The 23,265-nt window shown below is 37.5% G+C and overlaps 1 protein-coding gene across 3 annotated transcripts in view; it reads left to right on the top strand.

Annotated features, from left to right (window-relative positions):
• The first annotated feature begins 8,295 nt into the window (after nucleotides 1–8,295).
• LOC121378205 (dentin sialophosphoprotein-like) overlaps nucleotides 8,296–23,265 on the top strand; it is a 31,972-nt gene continuing 17,002 nt past the window's right edge. For 2 of the 3 annotated variants that reach the window (XM_041506284.1, XM_041506283.1), the window contains exons 1-2: nucleotides 8,296–10,073; nucleotides 19,985–20,028. In XM_041506284.1, coding sequence (XP_041362218.1) covers nucleotides 19,989–20,028 — 40 coding nt within the window. In that variant the 5' untranslated portion in view covers nucleotides 8,296–10,073; nucleotides 19,985–19,988. The other variant, XM_041506286.1, reaches the window with a different exon arrangement.

The raw sequence follows: 23,265 nt of genomic DNA, 5'->3' as shown, positions 1-23,265 counted from the left end.
GTAGGATCGAACCCTCTCGGTTGACCCATCCTTTTACTTAATTTGTTCGTTCCAACCAGTGCACCACGACCGGTATATCAAACGCCGTGTCATGTGCTGTCCTGTTTGTGGGAAAGTTTGTTTAAGGACACCACTGGAGCCCATTGATTAATTAATCATCGGCTATTGGATGTCAAACGTATGGTTATTCTGACTCATAGTCATCAGAGGAAACCCACTACATTTTTCCTAATACAGCAAGTGATATTTTATGTGCACTTTCCCACAGACAGGAAAGCACATACCACGGCCTTAGTCCAGTTATGGTGCACTGGTTGGAACGAGACAAAAACCAATCAGTTGAATGGGTCCACCAAGGTGGTTCGATCCTTTGACGCATGCACCTCAAGCGAGCACTCAACCCACTGAATTAAATCCTGCCCGTTTGTGGGAAAGTGCATGTACAGATCCATTGCTGGTAATAAAAAAGTGTTGCGGATTTCCTCTAAAACAACAGATTTTGTCATAACATAGTATCAAATATATAACCCCAATAGCATCGGACCACCTCGTAGACTGTCGGTTTTACCAAATATTTGACACCCAACAGTCGGTGATGAATTAATCAATGTACTCTAGTGTTGTCGTTAAACAAAACAAACTTAACTTCCATTGAGCTTTGCTTTGATAAAGTTTGAGATGTCAAACCTAACTTGTGGATTGCACAGACAGACAGTGTAGTTCATATTACGGTCACTGAATTAGGAAGGATGCGTCCTACAGATGAACTAGCAATAATGTAATTCTAGACAGTGGCAGTCCTTCTACAAACGAACTATGAAAATTAGTCTACTTTGTTTAACGACACCACTAGAGCACATTAATTTATTAATCATCGGCTATTGGATTTTGTACGGGTTTTTTTTTTTTTTAATGTATAATCATAGAGGAATCCGCTACATCTGTAGCAAGGGATCTTTTTTATGCAGCATTCCATAGACAGGATAGCGCATGCCATAACATTTGATATACCGGTCATGCTGCACTGGCTGGACCGAGAAATAGCCCCACAGACGGGGATCGATCCTAGACCGACCACGCATCAAGCGAGCACTTTGCCATTAGGCTACGTCTCGCCCTGAACTATGAAGGATGAACCGTCCAATGTTACTGTAGTGGCAGTTCTCTTCTAGACGAAGCAGGAAGGATTATCATACTGGGAAGTGGGAGTCTTCTTAAAGAAGAACGAGGAAAGATGTACCGTCCCGGGCTGCGACAATCCTCTTCTAGATGTATCGGCGTTGGAATGAATGAATGAATGAATGAATGATTGATTGAATGTTTAACGATACCCCAGCACGAAAAATACATCGGTTACTGGGTGTCAAACTATGGCAAATAAATAAAGTGATGATCAACATCAATATAAAAATTAAAGATTTAAATAAAAACACAGTGTAAAGGACTGTGCAAAAATAAAAATATCACAGAAATTAAAATTTACAATAAAAGTCAGTATCACGTAGAAACTGTAATATTGAAACGAAACCCAGAGTTCACTTGAAATCATGTGACTCGGTGTTTACAAAAAGGATAAATTCCCACACCAGGTCCGGCCACCCCTTTCGGTTGTGGACTTCCAAAAGGTTCTACAACTTAATACATTTTATAATAATGGTCTGTCCAGTAATCTAACGACCTGCCACAAGGTTAACCAAAACACAACAATTTTAAAACATTTATTCAACACAAAGACAAAGAGCTCTTAACAAAATACTGTGGACATTTGACAAGTTATACAATAATATTACCCTGAGATTTCCGACAAATATACTTATTTGAAAGTTCCATACAAAATAAAACACCGGTCTACATGAAAACTTATAATATCGGTAATTTAGGCTACAACTCCTATTACAAATAAATTAGTCCCTATCGGAAACTATCAATTTGATTTGAAAGATGATTTACACCAAAATCCCAAAACTACAATTCTTCCATGTTACAATTAATTTCCGCAACAGCCCCTATTGCAAATGTGAATATACCCACATAGAAATTCAACAATTGGTTTGAAAGCCGAATTATCACGGAGTTCACTGGAAAACAAATAACTAAAAATTTGTCTGCATGTTTAGAAATAATATTTCCAAAAAAAATAAATGGCGTGCACCCCCATGCACAACCAACAAAATGACAACAATTCTTTTACTAACAATGTACAACGATTAACCCCCATAGCCAGTAATAAAGCATATGGAAACGGAGAGAGAGAGAGAAAGAAACTCTAAAATCTAGGCTTTAACACCCCCTAAAACATTAATTTTACCCAAACCATAATAACTTACGTGTTGACCCTATGAAAACACATCAGAAAGTAAAGTTCCAAGTTTGACCACACGGGCAACACGAGGACGAAATCGTATCTCATTGGTTTTCATCCCAAATAAACAATCATATAAAAATTATTACCCATAACAATTACGCCTAAAATTCACCAAAATATTCTATTATTACTACAATAGTGTATCCACTTAACAAAATTAAAAAATTAATTAAAAGAAAATACAAATAAACATATATATATTTTACTTCCTGTTAAATTACCGTAAAACCTTTAAATATTACCCTACTTAAAATGTTATCTTAATAACAATGAATTCCATGTTTTTATCCCAGCAGTATTATTCAGTTAGTAAACAGTGATTAGTATAGTTAATACAGAAGAAATAGAGAATATAACAAAATAAAATTACAACTAAAAAAAGAAACTAGGACAGAAAAGTTAAATGGATAAAAACATGGTTCATTACAATATAAGTTCTCTGACCAAATGTATCTTTTCTAGTTTTTTTCAGATGAGTACACGCCATCAAAATGTGGCGTACCGTCAGACTACACTGACAGTGCTCACACTGAGGTGGAGGATCAAATACAAATGGTCATTCAAACAATGCTTGTTCTTGGCTAATGCAACAAAACAAAGGGTTGTATGCTCTAGAGCTTGACGTGACCAGCCGATTGATCAGGTCGGCCCTTCCTGACCACCCGTCTATATGAACTCCGGGCCAAAGTGATGTATTGTCAGAAGTCATACCCGCAGATATGCCCCAACTCAATCACCAGGATCCCATCATCAATCTTCGCGGGTCGCATCCCACGGCCAACAGGGCGCCCCAAAAGGGGAGGTTTGCTGTATTGGCCATTCTCAAAAAGAATGTTACACCCCTGCACTACGGTGAGGTTACAGTACACGCAGGGGTATCGTCGTTGGAAGTCGCCATATACAGACAAATCACATGACAGCTATTCATGAAAGCCGTCAAAACCTTATTGTGTGTGTGTGTGTGGCCAGAGTTTGTACTCAAAACGAATGTGTGGGGGAGGAGAGGCTGCTTTTTTCGGGTTATGGTCAATTTGGAAATACACTTAGTGAAAAGATAGCCTGTCGTCGCCCCCCCCCCCCCCCCCACCCCGAGTACTTAGTCGACGCGTGTTGAATGCCTTGTCGTCTACAATATTAAAAACGGTTTTGAAAAATAAAAACCACCGACTGGAAATAGAATAAGTAACTTTAAACAATATTCCTTCGCTGAAAGTTTTATTTTTGGTCAAATACCGAAAATATGGAAATTTATCCAACCATCATAACTTGCCAATATATATGTAATGATTGCAGGACAAATAGTAAATAACTGGTTCCTGTGTTACGGTATCGACTTTATCCTGTCTAGGTTAGTCAGTCCTCAAAGTTACTCATCGAGTCCTTGAACAGAAGCCCAGGATTCTGTTTTTCACGATGCTCCGAGACCTGGCTACTGTATATATTCAAGGCAGGCCTCTCTTCAAGGCAAGTTTCTGGGGTTTTGTAAATCCTTTTTTTTTTTTTTTTTTAGCATGGCCTTGCTAATATTATGGTCATATTCTAATGTAGGCTTCCAAACTTTTTTGTTTCTGTGGAAACCTCTTACCCAACTGAAAAATGAACAATCCTTCTTCTTTCCCGTTGTTCTCACCATGCACGACGACTGACGATCATTAACATCACAAAGCTACAATAGCATGAACAGGCTAAGGAAATGTTTCATTTAACGACGCACTCAAAACATTTTATTTACGGTTATATGGCGTCAGACATATGCTTAAGGACCACACAGATACTGAGGGAGGAAATCCATTGTCGCCACTTCATGGGCTGCTCTTTTCGATTAGCTGGAAGGGATCTTTTATATGCACCATCCCACAGACAGAATAACACATACCACGGCCTTTGATATACCAGTCGTGGTGCACTGAATGGAGCGAAAAATAGCTCAATGGGCCCACCCGGGGATCGATCCCAAACCGACAGCGCATCAAGCGAGCGCTTTATCACTGGGCTACGTCCCGCTCCCGGCCTTTATCTAAGGCAGGTTTCTATTCAAGGCACCGGCCTCGGTGGTGTCGTGGTTAGGCCATCGGTCTTCAGGCTGGTAGGTACTGGGTTCGGATCCCAGTCGAGGCATGGGATTTTTAATCCAGATACCGACTCCAAACCCAATGCTCAATGGATAGGTGTAAACCACTTGCATCGACCAGTGATCCATAACTGGTTCAACAAAGGCCATGGTTTGTGCTATCCTGCCTGTGGTAAGCGCAATAAAATATCCCTTGCTGCCTGTCGTAAAAGAGTAGACAGCGGGTTTGCTCTAAAAAAAAACAGTGTCAGAATGACCATATGTATGATGTCCAACAGCCGATGATAAGATAAAATACCCCAATGTGCTCTAATGGCGTCGTTAAATAAAACAAACTTTACTTTACTTTACTATTCAAGGCATGCCTCTATTCGAGAATTTACGGTAAATGAAAAGTTAGTGAACTATGTCGTTTTAGAGCAAGTGAGACAACCGTGTAAGTTACACATATCATCGGTGTAAAGAAAACTTGAATCTACAAAATCGCAGCCGGTTTGCCTATATTGTATTGCAGGTCCAGGTCTGCTGAATCTAAAATACGCTGCATATTTTAACGATTTACCAGATGATCATATCGTCTGCTAACGCTAGACAGTTATTATTTAGACAGCTCCGCAAGTCTCAATGGGTAGGTGTAAACCACTTGCACCGACCGGTGATTCATAACTGGTTCAACCAAAAAAAGGCCATGGTTTGTGCTATCCTGCCTGTGGGAAGCGCAAATAAAAGATCCCTTGCTGCTAATCGGAAAGAATAGCCCATGTAGTGGCGACAGCGGGTTTCCTCTCAAAATCTGTGTGGTCCTTAACCATATGTTTAACGCCGTATAACCGTAAATAAAATGTGTTGAGTGCGTCGTTAAATAAAACATTTCTTTCTTTATACGAACCTGCGATGCTCACCTACCCGTAACCAACATTTAGCTAAGTCGGTGTAGTGCTCGCTTGAGGTGCTTGGGTCGCAGGATCGAATCACCTCGAATTTAGGGGTTTTTTCCCCTGGTTCTAACCAGTGCACCACAATTGGTTAAAGGCCGTGGCATGTGTTCTTCTGTCTATGGGAAAGTGCATATAAAAGATCCATTGCTGCATTAAGAAAAATGTAGTGGGTGTCCTATGATGACTACGAGTCAGAATTATCAAATGTTTGACATCCAATAGCCGATGATTAATCAATCAATATGCTCTAGTGATGTCCCTGAAGAAAACAAACTTTAATTTTTTTTTATTTTGTTACATACAGAGGCGTTTCTGGGATCTGGATCCCCCTATCTTCGATTTTTTTTTTAAAAGTAATTTTAAAGTGCTTAGGCGTAAAAAACTAAATTGTGTGTTTCCGGTTTCCCGACCGACCCTAATTTTACGCTGCGACCCTAAAAAAATTTGACTACCAAAAAAAAAACCCCCAAAAAACCCACACCATCTACCGCGATTTTTGCAGACAGGTTATATGCAGTATGTCAAGAACACGGTTTATAATAAAAAAATAAAAAAAATTAAAAATTAAAAATTAAAAAATTCCTACCTACCTACCCTATTTTTTCCAGAGATAAAACCTGAAACACACATATTTTAATTTTTTTGGCCTTATACGTAAGTGAAAAACGTGTGTTTGTTTGGGGTTTTTTTTGGCGTTGTTGTGTTGTGTTGTGTTGTGTTGTGTTGTGTTTTTTGTTTGTTTGTTTTTGTTTTTTCTCTTTGTTATTGGGAGTTTAAAAAAAAAAAATTCTCTAGTATACCCTCTCAGCAATTTTGGACCCCACCCCCCAATAAAAACTAATTCCTGTTTCCATGTCTCGTATCATGATACAGTAAAAAAAGAAGTGTTTTATTTTAACGACACACTCGACAAATTTTAATTTACGGTTTTATACAGGAAATCTCTTTCATTTCGCTTGTTTGTTGTTTTTTGTGAGGGGTGGTTTTGTGGTTTCGTGGTTTTTTAAATTATTTATTTATTTATGGGGGGGGGGGGGGGGGGGGGAGGGTTGTTTTTTAATCCGGCAAGTAAATCAGTAGCCTACGCCTAGCTCTAATCTGTTTACAGCCAAACGTATTTTTTTTATTTAGATGTTGACATTTTCAGTTACACGGACATTTACATGTAGGAGAGAAAGCGGAATTAAAAGGAAAGGAATATTTGTTCACACATATCTCAGCACTTTTTAAAAGTACAACATCAACTGTTTGGGGCCAACATGGTAATTTCGACTCCTGGTCCAAAAAGAAGAAGAAGAAATGGAAACCCTCTACATCAACACAAGCTACTCCTACAAAACAAACTTTTTTATTAGCAGGACAGTACATACCATGCCGGCCTTTGATGTACCAGTCTTGAAATACTCGCTAGACGATCTCTCTCTCTCTCTCTCTCAAGAGAAAGACCACAGAAGACAATCGATCTTGCAACCCATCGTACCACCGAGTAGCCTACATACCCTACCACTGACTGAAAACGAGAAAAAGGTTTTATGTAAAATTATTATCGCGATCTGCTGAATAAGGGCATTATACGGCAGAATATAGAGAATAAATTTATGTATTTGTTGTACAGCGTCATATTTTAATTCCAAATAAATAAAAATTAAAATACGAGTACGTGCCGGAAAAAGGCTAGGTCGATTTTTTTTCTCTCTTTTGTTAAGTGTACTACATTCTCCCTTCCAGAAGAAAAAACATGTACCATTTTGGATCCATTGGGCTATTTCTCGTTCCAACCAGTGCACCACAACTGACATATCAAAGGCCGTGGTATGTGCTATACTGCCTGTGCATAAGCGTACGAGGAAGGGGGCATGGGGTGGGGCATGTGTACCCCTAATGCTGGAGCAAATCCTCAAATTCGTGCAAAAACGATAGAGATATTCGGGCAAAATGTGCTAATCTGAAGCCTTTTTACCGTGTATACTATTTCCATCATTCTACCCGCAATATTAGTTGTAATTTGTGTAAAAATGTGTCGTGATTCATTTGCAGTCCTATATAGCCGTTTGGTAGTAATGCTAATATGAAAAAACCCCTCTTTTTTTTAAATTCAGATTCGGGCATTTACGTTTAATTTGGGCAAAAGTCAGCCTGCCTGTGTCTGTGGGGTGGCCCTTTTTCTACGCCCCAACTACAATAAAATACTTAATATCTGCTATCGTTGTATAATTGCACGGACGTAGGAAAGTGCAAAATGTGTGAGTGAGTGTGTGTGTGTGTGCGTGCGCGCCCTACATAAAACTCACCGCTGCTGCTAAAAAGGGGGGACACATCCTTCCGCTTCCTACGCCAGTGAATTGTTTATCATAAATAAGGTACCTTTTCAACGATTATCTAATGCAAAAACGGGGACATTTTAACCTACTCACCTACGCCTTTTTGGGGGAGGTGTTTTAAATGCAAACATGACGCTATCCATAACCCGTCGATAGTTAGCGTATACTGGGGGTATCACGGTATCACGGTACTTAATGATAGTACAGAAATAGATAATATACCTACATACATCAATGTAAATATACTTTTGTTGGATTTTACCTCATATGTCCATGTTCTACACGTCATATATTTGCATATAAATCCTTTGCATATAAATCCTGTTTGTAAATGAATATTACTGGAGGAAGTGTGCCCTACCGTTGCAGACTTTTTCGAAGTGCTTCTAAGGATATCGCGGCAACTCAAAAATATGGTATACAATTCACCTGAGTCGTTAAATATGTAGCTTTTATTAACACATTTACAGTAAAATTGAAGAAGAAGAAATTTGAACACAAAAAAGATCCTAAAATTCGGTTGAAACCTTTCGTTTGTTCAATTCAGCTACATGTCTACAGTTACCCCCCCCCCCCCCCCCCCCACCAAAAAAAAAAAAACCCAATTTATTTTTGTGTAAAACAGAGCCCATTTAAAAACTCGTCTGTGCCTTATCACTCGAATGTATGATCAAAATATCAGGGCTGACATGTGTCCACTTAAGACAATAAGTTATATTCTGCCCATTTTACAAAAGTACAACAGCCTCTCGCATATTCTGATTGTCGAGATAAAGTGTAATGACATTTTCAGGTTTTTAAAAATATATTTTGGACCCTTAAATTTCCCGATATATTTCTACTTCGGTTGCATTCTAAAAATAGTAAACACGTCACCATACGTAGTCTCATTTTGATTGTCAACGACCAGACAATAGTCTTGTATCACAAGCAATAACATTTTAAATTTGCACTGCAGGTACTGGCGATTTTTGTAAGCATACGGGTGTCAGAAAAATCACACTATTAGTAATTCTGTGAGGAATCGGTAAAACATTTATAATTTTAAAACAATTTGAAATTATTTCAAATTTCTTCACAGAGATGACAGAGTACCATCGGTCAACGTGTTTATTTAATTAAATTTGCTATCAGGCGGATTTGCGTGTGCTAAACTACGAAAAATGCAAATACCGCGATACCGTGGAACCCGCGATACCGTGAGAAACGAGTATACGTTGTTCTTTTAAAATGAGCAGTGTGCAAGGTGATATGAGGCAACTTTAAGCGAGTTTCTAGACAACTGCAATCACACAATAAAATTCAGTCAAAAGCTGAACAAATAACTATTACTTATTTCTGTTTTCGTTCCGGGTTGTTTAAATAGTCACTTTTGTCATCAACATTTTGTACAGTCTAGCACAAACGACGTCCGCCACTAAACGACTTGGTTACTAATCATATGTATTTAGGTCAGTCGCTCTCAGGGAAAAATGCCACGTCATCATTTAAAGTTCGAATGCCTAAGTAGCATTCCATATATTTGAAAAATGGTAGTGACACGGCGTACTTTGTTAGCAATAAAACTATATGAAGCTAATACAGAATAAGATTAAATCTGCCGCTGAGAATGAGTTTTAGGTTGTGTTGACTTGTTCCAATACCCGCTAACGCTACTAATCGATTGGGGTTGTCGACAGCTTTGCGTGCTCACACTGCTCGCGTTGGTGGGTTCAGCTTTGCTATTAATAGCTGGAACTCTACTCGGCGAACACTTGCCCATTCAGAAGATAAAAACGTTTTTGCGTTGAAAAGGCTTTAGTACATAAACGGACTTTGTCTAACTGGGGTTGTTATACAAACAACAGTTGCCTATAACGCATAAAATATACGTAGGCCTACATGCAGACGAAATTAAATTAATTTGGTGAAATGCTAATAAATTCAAACTGGTGTATTATGTCATTCAACAATAATTAAACATTTAAACAGTTCGCTAGCTCAAAATTAATTATGATTATTTTAAACATATGACTGAAATACAAATATAAGAAATAAACATTGGACATTCACTTTATTTCAAACAACACAGCTAGTATAGCTGTGTTGTTTGAAATAAAGTGAATGTCAATACCTGAATCATCAATAGGTCATTTAGTGCAAAAATCAAATATCTATTTATAGAAATGAATAACAGACGGACGGACGGACATCGCATGTCAGAACGGACGTCGAAGTCAGGTTCACGAATTTTCTGCCAATGAGAAACCACCTAGATTTGCATAATGAACAGTGCGCATGCGTAGTGGCAGGTTTCCTTTCAGCCATACTGGTGTAGCCTTTTGTGTACAAAGCCGAATAACTGCTCCAAAATGACACTGCTTTAGCAGGTTGTGATCGTAAGTACACAGTTTTCATTCCTAGATATGTAGACCATTGATAGCATCGTTGGCTATGAACAACCCAATATCATTGTTGCTTGTGAAACATTCCCCTTGCACACCGGTCCTCCAGTCTTTGATCCGACTTGTTTTTAACTGAAAACGACAACGCTTCGTTGCATCGCAACTGAAATGTCACTAACCATGTCATCCGAGTAGAATTATGGTTCACCAACCAATTCAAGTAGCCAGTATATTTGGTATGCGCATAGTGCAGAAATAGACGTGTAATCCGCGATAACGCACAAAGAGAACCATTATTGTTCGGCCATGTTTATTTCCTCGCACTAGTTACCTTTGATACGACCCCTGTGTAATATGTCACGTGGTTAGTAAGGTTAGGTTTTATGGGCCTGACATGGGTATACTGATACTGTCTTGGACTATACATTATTTGAAGAAAAATGTGCATCCTCTACTTTTAGTAAAGTATTTAGTGTTCAGAAATGAAGTAAAACGTATTTATTATGTTTACTATGTTAGTGAGTTTTTGTGAGTAAACTGTCAAAAAAAGAAAAGAAAAAACGTTAACATGATGGTTCAGTTTGTACTGATTGACATTTAACCTTTAGGTCCCGAGGTCAGATGATTTAACACAAAAACAAGCACCATAGTTAAAATAACAACTTTGAATGCTATTTTATCGCCTAAGGTATGTAAGACTTAATATTTTATGTTGAAACAATAGTATTACATATGGTTAATAGCTTGATACCCAAAATGGTTAAACGGTAACAAAACTAAAAATAAATATCCAAAATATGTCACATGTAAATTTGATATGGAAGTGGGGATTGCAATCATGTATGGTGTTTTGATTGTATTTACAAATGAGCTACAAATGTAGTGAATACCAAACATTTTAATATTAAAGGGGGATAACTTGACTTTGCTTGTTTCGATTCTTGCGTGTCTAGTATTATGGCAATATCGAAAGTGAAAATGAAACAGACTGCCACATGTGCAACATTGTAGAATACGTGACAAACGTACCCGACTAACGTAACCCATTTTTGTTCAAAACGTAGGCCTACCCACTTTTTTCGTCAAAACGTACTCATACTAGTTTATCAGTCGTCGCCTATTTAAATACGCTAAAACTCATAAATATTAACGTTCACAATTCATTTTTAAAGGGCACGAATGAAGGAAGGTGCCAAAAAGTGTGTTGGGGGGGGGGGGGGGGGGGGGGGGGGCACACACAAATACATGTATAAATATATAAAAACAATCGCTGCTGCTAAAAAGTGGGGGGTGGGCACATGCCCCTCCCTCCCTCCCCCGCCCCCGCTTCCTATGCCAGTGATGGGTTTTGGACAAATAATGCCTTATCAAAATGTAGCCTACCCATTTTTGGTCAAAATGTACCCAAAATATATGCTTATGGATATTAAAAATGAAATGATCACAAGTAGTTTATGTAAATTTTGAATGCAAATAAATTGAAATAATAATCTAGATCTATAGACAGCGTTTCTACCAGAAAGAAAATTTTGGGTATGGCGCTGTGGAATTTAATACAACCACGGTCAACATGGGGTATCGGAGGCCTCCTCTAGAACGAAAATGGGTATGGGTAGGGTTATGGTTAAGAGAATCATAACAGTAATGATAAGAGTAATTAATTTTGTCAAACGGTTGACTTAAAAAAAAAAATCTGCAAAACATTTTAGATATGGCGCTATACCCGTTTTACCCTCTGGCAGAAACCCTGATAGATTTTATAGGAAATTTGTGTAATTAGTCTACCTAGGAAATACCTGAATATTATAATTTTGTAGTTACAAGTTGTTTTGAATGGTTTACATTATACGCAGTCTTTAATTCCAGAAAAGTACATGATTACAAACATCAATTTAGTCTGATGTTCAAGCGTTACAAGTGAATAATATATAACATTCGTTGCAAACACGTTAGAGAACGCGGTGGAGTGGAAGGGGATGGGACCTGGCATGAAATTTGCGTAGAATATTTTATTTAATTAAGCTTGATGGAAGCATAACGTATTGTTTGGCCTAATTTTGTTTTATTTTTTCTGTACATGGTCATGGGGGAGGGGAGTTACACCAAAAAGAAAGGTGCTACCTGATTTAGTTTTTTCGTAATCCATACTAGTAAATGTTTACACATAAATTTCAATTGCCAGAGGCCTGTTTATGTGATATATTCGTATATAGTATCGCTGTAGGACGATAAATTCAACGAAGTCGAATGCCAAATGTGGGAAAACAAACATTTTTAAAAATATGTTTTTCCTTGAACTAATATAATCTTCAAAATCTCTTGACGTAGGTTTTCAATTTTACTATGATGAAAACGAAGTTCCAGCAATAATAATCCCTCTAACATTTCAGCTGTTAGATGCGTAACGTTTGTTGGGAAGAAAGTTATTCGGTACCGACCATCCACCATTTGGTACCGAACAATACTATCATTATCCCTTGCTCATTATTACTTAGAATTGATACTTCAGTCAACACATGACCACACCCTTTCACAAACATTTTATAATATTAGTATTAGTTTCAGTAGAAAGCGATTTGGAAAATATTGCTGGGTAGATTTTGGCATTGTGGGTTTAGATACATTTTATTGCAGGTAATACATGCCGCATTTGGAACTGCGTACACAAAATAACCTGAAAGAGATTTCAAACAAATATTGAAAATACTTCCTGGAAACCTACCTTGACAATCTTGTGAAAAGATTCTTGAGAGTGTCTTGTGCAGTCAGGGCTTTAAAATGTTGCTGCCTTTTTTGTCGTTTGTGGGCTTAATTCACAAAACTTTCGGACTGTCCTGAGTTTGTTGCCTTTTTCATGATGTTGCTGACTGTGTAACAGATGTTTTATTGACTAACATTACAAATGTTTTTGGAATACTATATCGGTTGCTGTATATTAAATTTGTTTGTGATCGTGACGTCCTAGTCTTTGTATTGTGTCAGACTTTACTTTATTTCTAATATATATTTTCTCTTAACGGTAATACGTAAGGAATTGCTGAAACAAAACTAATTTGGGCTACTTGCAAACATTAGGACGACATTTCATACATAATATACAGACACTGGTAATGTAAACAAAAACTATCTTTAGTATGTAATTTTAGTCGTTGAAAATATTTATTGGAAACATATTAGGTCTACGTCGGCAACTTTAAGTAACATTTCATCGTCCTTGCACGTATTGTTGCATTGCAAAGCTGAGATCACAAAGATGGGAATGTTTAATGAATTAGGCCCCAGATTATTTTAAACGATCTTAAGCTGCGATCGTCGTTCCAGATCAATTCCGATGGTCAGCATTTGTGGGGTTTTAAATCGCAGTTTCAATGATGTCTGAACGACAAAACCATCGACATGTTTAACGCTCTTAAGTACACAGGCGTCGGAATACCAGCAATCAAATGGGGTAGAGGAGTTGGGGTTTAAAACAGTATTAATAAAGTTTAATATAGGTCCATAAGCGTACGAGACAGGTGGGTGGGAACAAAACTTAAAATTCGGGCAAAAATGATACAGATATTCGGGCAAAATTTGCCAACCTGAGACCTTTTCGCCATGTATTTCCACCATTCTACTCTCAAAATTAGTTGTAATCCATGTAAATATGCGCAGTGATTCGTTTGCAATCCTTTATCAGTTGTTTGGTAGTAATGCTAATGTGAATAAATATTGTTATCCAAATTCGAGCATTTTCGTTTAATACGGGCAAAAGCTGGTCTACCCCTACCCCGTTACAAAACTGGGAGCCCGTAGGCCTATATAATAGGTTTACTAAGATATTACCGATAACGTTCTTCATTGTGGTGAATTATGAGCTGCAATTTGAATTTTGTCAGAATAGAAAACAAAATATTCAAATGCATGTTTTGTTCGCTGTTTAACGGGGATATGGGGAAGACATAATTCTGACAGTTCACCTTCAGCGCCGGTGGCGGGGCAGTTCCCCTCCCGCTTCCAACGTCTCTAGAATCCACTGGATGACATGCACAGTCTCTTGAGTCACCGTCTGGAGGGTTTATAATATATATATATGAGTACTGCCACTCCTGCAATAATTGACCTTGCCTGCTTCGGAGGACTGCCACTCCCAAATTTGGACACCAGAGTTTGACGAGTTGGGTTTTCTTACTTAACTAAGAAGACTAAAGGCATAGTACTGCGGAATACAGCAGACTAGTTTTTAGAGAAACCCAAGAGTTAAAAAAAATCGTACTCCTCAAATTTATCAACTGATAATGAAGGGGCACGGTTGATACTGTGTTCGTATGTGATAGACTAAAAATTCAAATTACATTAAATTTTTAATATTTCAGTCAAGATATTGATGTTTCGTTTCCGGCAACGACGGTGCCAATGTTTGCATTTTATTTTAGTTCTATTACGCTTTTGCATTTCGCACCACTTTATTAAAATTTGGGTCACAGAAGGCCTTATAAATGTTAATTTTAATTTATCATTTACTTATAAAAACTATTTTGTGCTAAACACTAGTACTTTTGACTCGATAATAAAAAGTAAAAAGCAAGGCTGGAGATAATGAGTGTGCGTGAATCCTCAAAAATCGCCAGATGCTCACAATCACTGGAAACATAGTGGGTGACTAGGGGTAATGGTTGGATCAAAGAGGGCGTGTTTTTCGTTTTCGTATATAGACCCTACCGTGACTTTCAAATTAATTAAATAAATGACAAAATGTAGGTCAATTTAGGAATACCACGTACTTTCACATACCAGAGGTCTAATTGACAAAGCTCGCTTAGGCTCTCTTAAGCAACATCGCGAGTTTAGTAAATTACGCCCCTGTTCTGAAGCACTGGGTCAACCCGGAAAGATAAATCAAGCGACCGATCGTAACTCCATATTTACCACGAAAGGGGGGGGGGGGAGGGGGGGGGGTAATCATTATTATTTAAATAACTTATGCCGAGTGTTAAAGAAAGGTTGTCACTGTTTGCTACGGTAACTTTTCACGTTCGTATTATATCTACAAAGGCGATATTACATTACTGCTGACCTAGTTAGAGCCGTGAGATTGAGCAACCAGAAAGCGTTTTTCGATTTTTAAAGGTTTTAGTGAGTGATTCTGGTTATTGTTTTATTGATTTTAACCTAGTTGGTTTTCTGTTATATTCCACAACCCGTAAATCGCTGATCCCACATAGGGCCTCGCTATGAATATGTTAATTTTTTAGTAGTTGCCCGGATGTGTGGTTGCCGATTATTTTGAAATGGTAGTTACTCGATATTTCCCCGACTTAAAAGTATCGAATAAAGGTCCGTTTATATGATGGTATCAACAATTTAGGTGTTTGTGTGTGTGTGTGTGTGTGTGTTAATGCCACAACGTACGATTTTAAAATGAGGATGGAAAGTCATTATTGTTCCATCAACATTTTTGATATAGGCCTACCCATAGGCCGTCCCATCCTCCTACAAAAATGTGTTCTTTGTTTTTGTTTATAAATATTTCAGTTTGGTTTACATAAGAAGAAAACTAAAAGTGTTTTTGAAATAACAAAAAACATTTATTTTTATGTGCAATTTAGAAAACAGTTGTCTCAGAAATAAACAACTTGTAGGAAATTCCATAGCATGAAAAAGGGCATTTCCCGTGGGAAGGACTGAAATTGTGAATGAGTAATAGTATACTAATAGTGTTATAAGTTTGTACTTCAGAACAACTTGTAAAGTACAGCTCGGTATTCACTAGTTTTCGGAATGGTGTGTCTTTCTACATGGGCTTGGTTGTTGAAGAAACTCAGTTGATATTAAAAACATTTATATGAGTCTGTAATGGCTGCCGGTTTACCGACAACGATGTGGCGAAGTCGCACACGAAGATCGAGGCCATCTCTATAGTTACTAGACTCGTGTGGGTTTATAACTTCAGGAGAAAAACTAAATCGTGCAGCTGATAATAGGCCTACGTTTAACACGTACGTTTGCTTAGTTATTCCCTGAGTTATAAATCGGTTTCTGTAATGTTTTTTTAATTATTATTTGTTTATGGGTCTGATGCAATGTTTTGCCATTTCAAGGTCAAATTTTACCACAATCATTATTAATAAAATAATAATGTAATAAAATCTTAAATTCTAATTCTGCCACAATAGTTTACTGCAGATAAATAAATATGTTTAAATTATTTGATATTTTATGTTGGGTTTTTGGTTTAAACCACATAACCGCATTGAGTGTGATGCCTACTACCTCGACACTATGCTCCGTTTCAGTAAAGTTTGCACTTTTGAAATCGCCCCTGCCACACATGCCAATGTCCTATTGGATGGTTTGCCCGCCGCATGATCTTTGTATTCATGTGTTGGTCTACGTTGATGCCCGTGACGTCACCAAGGCAAATACATTTTAACACCAAATCAACATCGATCAGGGTTGGCGTTTTTTACTTACTACCAGATGTTTTTTATTGTGTATTATAGACACAACAATGAACCAACCAACGTTAACTAGTGCACTAAAAAAAAAATTCGATAAGAAATACGCGTCACAACAGCCATGTGTACACAATAGGTATCGACCGTGTATTAAATTCAATTGTTAACTCGTGATTGGTAAACTATATTTGGCTGTTTTAAATGAATATTGTGTCGAGGTCAGACTAGACAATTCCCGTTTTTCTCGAGCTTTGTCAGTCGAGGGTTGACTACTCGTGATGTTTTGCCCTTTGAGTGAAGTATGGACCTTATTAAAATACACTGACTGACAATCGGTAAACCCAGTAGGCCTACTGTTCAAATTAATCAATACTGATACTTAATTCTACATATTCGAGTACTCATCGGTGATTCTAAAATGGCTACGGGTAATTTTTAACAAGGTCTACTAGTAGTCTGACCACCCATTGTGGCAATAAGTTCCATTTTTTAACAACCTAGACTTGCCCAAGTATATGACCTTTGAGAGGGCGAAGATACGTGATGATATGTTGATAACATACATTAGTATGGAATGGATAATATGATAAAGGTGTCGTTTACAACACACTTTAATCACCGCTGGTAGTGTAATTAGTGTACAGTTGACATTTCAGTATACTGACTTAAAACCCCCCAAAAGCTACACCAAAAAACAAACAAGTTAGTGATGTGCGTAGGCACTAATCGGTAGTACGTCAAAATGTATGCAGATATTAAATAAATATTACAGTACACATGAATGAAGGGTGTGTTCGTAATGGAATATATCTGATAGCTCATTGTAATAACGAAATTATATGCATTTTCAGTCGTTTTAACGGGAGTTAATTCCAACAGTGGCAATTTGCCAACATCTTTATTTTTGTAACAGGCCGAGCTGCGTCTCTGCATGCTTCACAGTCGTTCATTGGTTGTCTCGGCTAGTGCGATCGATTTACATCACGTGATGCCTAGTCTGTTGGGAAGCCCTGCGTTTCAATGTCAATTACTTGTTCACACTGTAAATATAGTGTCGTTGGTTACCTTTTGTAATAGGTAACTGTCATTTAAATTTACGAACATTATGTTGGGTGTTGTTCTGATTTATTTACACTACAGGGTTTAAATAACTGGCTAGATAAAAGTGTCCAAATATGACAAATGTGTAGGCCTAAATATGTTACACCTGCAGGTCCGTAGGTAGGATTTTTTGTTTTGGGGTGGGGGGCAACTGAGTAGTTAATGGTCTAAAACTCCTTTTCTTTAAGTTTCTATAATGCTTTCCGAATTTTTTCGGGGGGGGGGGGGGGGTGGGGCAAATGCCCCTCTGCTAGCTACGGCACTGACCTGTACGTTTGACCACCTATCTTTTGAACTCAATCTCCTAGACTGTAGCTAGGTAAATTGACAAACTTTGTTTTTGTTCCACATTTTTAAATATTGAGAATTGTTTATATCTGGCAAAATGTTCTCAACATGCTGGAAATAGCATTTGAAAAAATGAAGCAGTTCTTTCAGTTTCCCCAAAAGTGTTTAATTAAATAGGGCCTATCCTTAAAATGTAGATTATACCATTACCCATTCACATACCCCCAAATAATTTCATTTTAATTTTATTGTCTGTAAGATAAAAAGATAGGTTAAGAACGTGGTGCTACAGATGGCGCTTACGCCCGTACCACACTAGCGCAAGGTTTATCTCACAACTCGTTGATTAAAAACTTATCAAACTCGCTTTCGCTCGTTAGTTACATTTTTAAACAACTTGTGAGATAAATGGTATCTAACGGCCACTCATGTATTATTCTCTGTGTATCCGACAGTTAAGTTTAAAAAACGCGATTTAATTGAACTTGATGGAGTAAAATCCATGTCATCCCTCTCGGCAATTTTAGTTTTTGAATTATGGACCAATGCCATAATACAATTATTTTTACAAAATGTCATTAATAAATTGAGTATGGTGGTTATGAAGATGGTTGAATAAAGTACATTTAGAGACAAATCAAAGTATTTTTGTTCAGGTAATACTTTGTTAGACCATTAAATAGGTCAGTGGTCTGTGATAATATGCCTTTAAGAAAGGTTGAAAGGAATGTTTGTTCTGACATTCAACAAGAGCGGATGCAGGATTTTTCCAGAGAAGAGGTGCAGCGTTTAAAAAGGGAAAACCACTGACACAATATATCCGGAAAACATAGAAACTTAAAGAAAATTCTCTTCTTAACTACTCAGTTGCCCCCACCCCCCGCCCCCCAAACAAAAAATCCTAGCTACGGCCCTTTTGACATATATGCAATACACCTCCCAAACTCAAACCTGACGAACACATGTTTCCCACACTAAACAGACAAATCCATTGTATTTTTAAATCATTTGGTACACGCTGTTTAACGGCAAAGCATGGGTGCGGGAATTTTTGCGGAAAGGGAGCCGATGTCTAAATTGCGCTGGCCATCAATAATGTACTTGTATGTAACTTAAAACCGCCACTAAAATCCGACCCATAGTCCCAAAACCCTCATCCAGCACACACGCCTACGGTGGGACTTCCATAGTCACCTTCCACGGACAGGATATGGTAACACGATACATGAGGAACAATGATCGTGGAACGAACGATTGATCCTACAAAAATGTTGTGTTTTTTTGTTTGTTTTTTGTGTTTTTTTGTTGTATTTTTTTAAAAATAATTTCAGTTTGATTTGACGTAAGAAAAAAAGTAGAAGTGTTTTGGAAATTAAAGAAAGAACTATTTTTGTGTGCAATTTAGAAAGCAATTGGCTCAGAAATAAATAACTTGTAGTAAATTCCATAGTATAAAAAAGACTTTCCCTGTGGGAAGGACATTAGTACTGTAGAAAGGATAAACACAAATTCGGTGCGTCAAATGAGGGGAATGACAACAGAAAAGTCCTTGCCACTCCTGAAAAGTTTGTTTTAAAACGTTAAAAATCGGACAATAACTAAACCACATTTTATCGCATATGAGTTAATATGGGGCGAGTGGGTGGATTATTCAAATTAAGTTCTAAATTGAAATACGGACAAACGAACGTTTTTTTAATTCATATACGTAATATAGTCTGTTTCTGCCAGAAAGAAATTTTTGGGTATGGCGCTATGGAATTGAATGCAACCACAGTCAACAAGGGGTATGGGGGACCTCCCCCAGAGAGAAAATGGGTTAAGTTTAGGGTTGGGTTAAGAAAATCATACAGTAATGATGAGAGTAATTAATTTTGTCAAAAAGTTAACTTTTAAAAATAAAATGTTGGGTATGGCGCCATACCCGTTTTACCCTCTGGCAGAAACCCTGCTAGTGCGGTACACTGAAACGAGTTCACTATTCGTGATTTTGTTATTACACGATATGAATTAACATTTCTTTGATCTTTATCACACGGTTTCCCTGTTGCTATGATAATGATGTTTTTTTTTCTTCAGATTTATGATGTCGGCAATAGACACTCCTCTTGGAAGCCTAAAAGGTGAGTTTATCTTGATGTCTGTGTACCTTGGCCTTGGAGCTCTCATATGACAGATCTGATCAGCGTCAACGTCATCTCATGTCCAGATAACCTTTCATTCGACCAATCAAAAGATTACTGCCAATAGGTTAGCACATTTGCAATTAATGTTCACGGTGAAAGGTCCATTTAACAGATCTGAGCCCCGTTTTACGAAGCAATCTTAATGCTAAGATCATATTAAATGCATAACTGATAGTAATACACTTACAGCGATCTTGGCGCTTTGTGGAACGTGGCCCTGATCAGTGCCAACGTTTTCCCCATGTTCAGATGACCTCTCATTTGACCAATTAAAACATCCCTACCAATAGGTTAACACATTCGGAATAATGTTCCCAACAAAAGGTTACAAACAACGAATGGCGTTGTTCTGTCATAGACGGAAGAGATGGTGAGAGCCAACACTTGCGCCCATGACAGGCGTTTGCTACAACAGCTTATTCTCAACGTGCACGTAAAGCCGTAACTCCTTCAATGGCGTTGGTTTGTGTGGAGGTGGATTGCAACATCATCTCCACGTGAGTTAACGACGGCGAGTGACGCTAACGTTCGCGAACTATTTGACTGGTTCCCGATGTGATCATTCAGTTTAACATAAAATGTATGGCCCAGTCTAGTGAACCGAATAACCATATCAGGAACCGATCAAATAATGTTTGAAGGTAGCATACCAGCACCATTGGGAACTGTACCGCTCATATTAATTTACTTTTAATATTATTTTGATGCCAAAGATCGCACACACGAAAAACAGTCTTGCTTCCAAGGATGTAACTGCAGTGTCGGTTTCCTGTTTAATATTTGCTGCTTTCGCCTGTGCTCATTACGATCATTGGTACCTCGAAGACACACTATCGTGTGCATGCATGCGTGTAACCTACACTTGCAATTTGGTTAAGAATTGCTACATTATTTTGCAAGCACTTCGGTGTATTTGCAAGTGGGACAATCCAGAGCTGTTAAACAGTGGGTCGACCTGTTGGGAAAATTCTTAGCAATTACAACTAACACATTTAGCATACATTTTATTACCTGTAATCTCTGAAGAAGTTAAAATAAATATACTAATAATAAAGATTATACCGTAATCTTTTAAATACAAATTTCGCAGTTGCGGCCCTGAAAAATAGTCATGCCTGCCCCCCCCCCCCCCCCCCCCCCCCCCCCCCCCCCCCCCCCCCCCCCCCCCCCCCCATCCCATGCCCCGATTCTTGTCTATAGTCCGTTTGCGTCAAAACGGAACCGTTGCATCGGCATATAACTCAATAAAAATTCATATAAAAATATATTATTAAGTTTTAAACCCAACTCAAATGACATTTAAAAACAAAATTAGTTCATGAAATTGCATAGGTTAAATCTTATTTTACAATACCTGTATGAAGACAACTGATGGAACAGCCAACTTAAAGCACGCAATGTTTGGAGTTGGTATGGCTTTAAATCTCAGTAATATGTTTTAATATAAATTTTAAGATTATCCATTCTGTTATCAAAAAACAAGTCTGATGGTGAAAAATACGCCGTAGTGTTAAAAAAAAACCTAGGGTCTGTCACTTTAATATAACTGCTCTTCCAAATTTGCTGGTACCTTCCAATATTTACGAATGAGCCTAAAGTAGGGTTGCATTTTGGTATTTGATATCTGCTGATCTAGTGGCCACGACGATTACCATGACAACGATACACGGGAAATGGTTGGCAAATAACCCAACAATAAAACTATTTACAATTAGTACAAACACATAGTTTATTAAGTCAACTAATAATCGTCATATCCCAGTTATTATCGATATTTTCCGTTCCAACCAGTGCAAACTTGGCTTGGGCTGAGGGTTCGAACACGGGCTAAAACATGCATCGCAGTGTCACATTATTATTATTATTTCATTATTGTACATTGTAATTTTATTTTTATTTTTTTTACGTACGAAATTATAGGTAACCTGGTTGTACGTACGAAATTATCTAGGGAAGTAAAATCCGGTTTGGTTTACTACAAACATTAGGACTGACAACAGACATCTTGCTTATATAGACACTGATATAGCCTACTAAACAAGAACATGTATTGACTATGCAGTTTTCGTCATCAGACAGGCTCTGTTAGTCGAAAATATCTGACAATGGAAGCAAAATTAGGATATGCCCTTTTAAATGCAAAGTGTGTGTTTCCCGAAAACACTGAAAGGTCTACAATGAAAAAAAGTACTTCATTGCGCATTATTCAGTATAGACTCTAGAGTTATCGACCTTGTTAAATAAAAATAAGTGGTTTTTATCACGTAGTTATGCGTGTGTTGCTTTTGACTGTTTATGTCACACAGATAGACCAAAAAATTTTTCTCAATAAAGACTAACGGGTTTACCAAAATAGAAAATAAGCGATATTATTAAATATGAAACATGTTAAAAACAGGTGGCGTTGCGATCGCCTTAAAATGCCTTTGTCTTGCGCCAGTGTAGTTAAGTATGGTATTATTACGTTACAGTTGGTAGCTTTCAGTAACATGGATTTCAGTAATTTTGTTTTTGACTGGAAATTTCAAACATAAATAATGTAATGTGGAAATTCCCAGCCAGGCTTTGTCTAGGTCGTAGGCCAATTCCACCAATGAAATCGCCTGTTAAAGGTAAACACATGTGCAACTAAGTGTCGCTATTACATGCACCAAGTAGGTTTTTGGAATCTGTTTTAAACTATAGGTTTATACTTGTAATTATACTTGTACTAATGTTGGTTATTGGTGTTCGTGGAGTAAGAGTAATGGCTTTAACTTTTATCGTGGTCACTGGTTGTTTAAAAAAAAATAATTCAAGATGGTGGCCATTCTACGAATTATTCTGAACCTTAGTCGAGTTATCTATTTCCTACGTACCTGCACCTTAATTTATGACCACTCCTACAATTCTATCTTAGTCATAATTCAGTTAATTTTTTTGTAGTATTTTAACGTTAAAAGTGGTCAAAATGTTAACAGTATTCATTTTTTTTTTTTTTTAAGTCCCTCCTATTTATGACGTAATATTATGCTAAACGATTTTTTTCGAATCTGTCAAAAAAAAAAAAAACGAAAGAAAAGTAGAAAATATTTGATTAAATTTGGCAACGAGAAAAGCAGGCTTTTCTCTACATTAGATGTATATCTGTCTACGATGCATAGCAACGACTGTGTTTAAATTAAAGTGGACCAG

Source organism: Gigantopelta aegis, chromosome 8 (assembly GCF_016097555.1).
Source record: "Gigantopelta aegis isolate Gae_Host chromosome 8, Gae_host_genome, whole genome shotgun sequence".
NCBI lineage: Eukaryota > Metazoa > Mollusca > Gastropoda > Neomphalida > Peltospiridae > Gigantopelta > Gigantopelta aegis.
The sequence above is the reverse complement of the archived record's forward strand: the minus strand, read 5'-3'. Positions and strand labels throughout refer to the sequence as shown.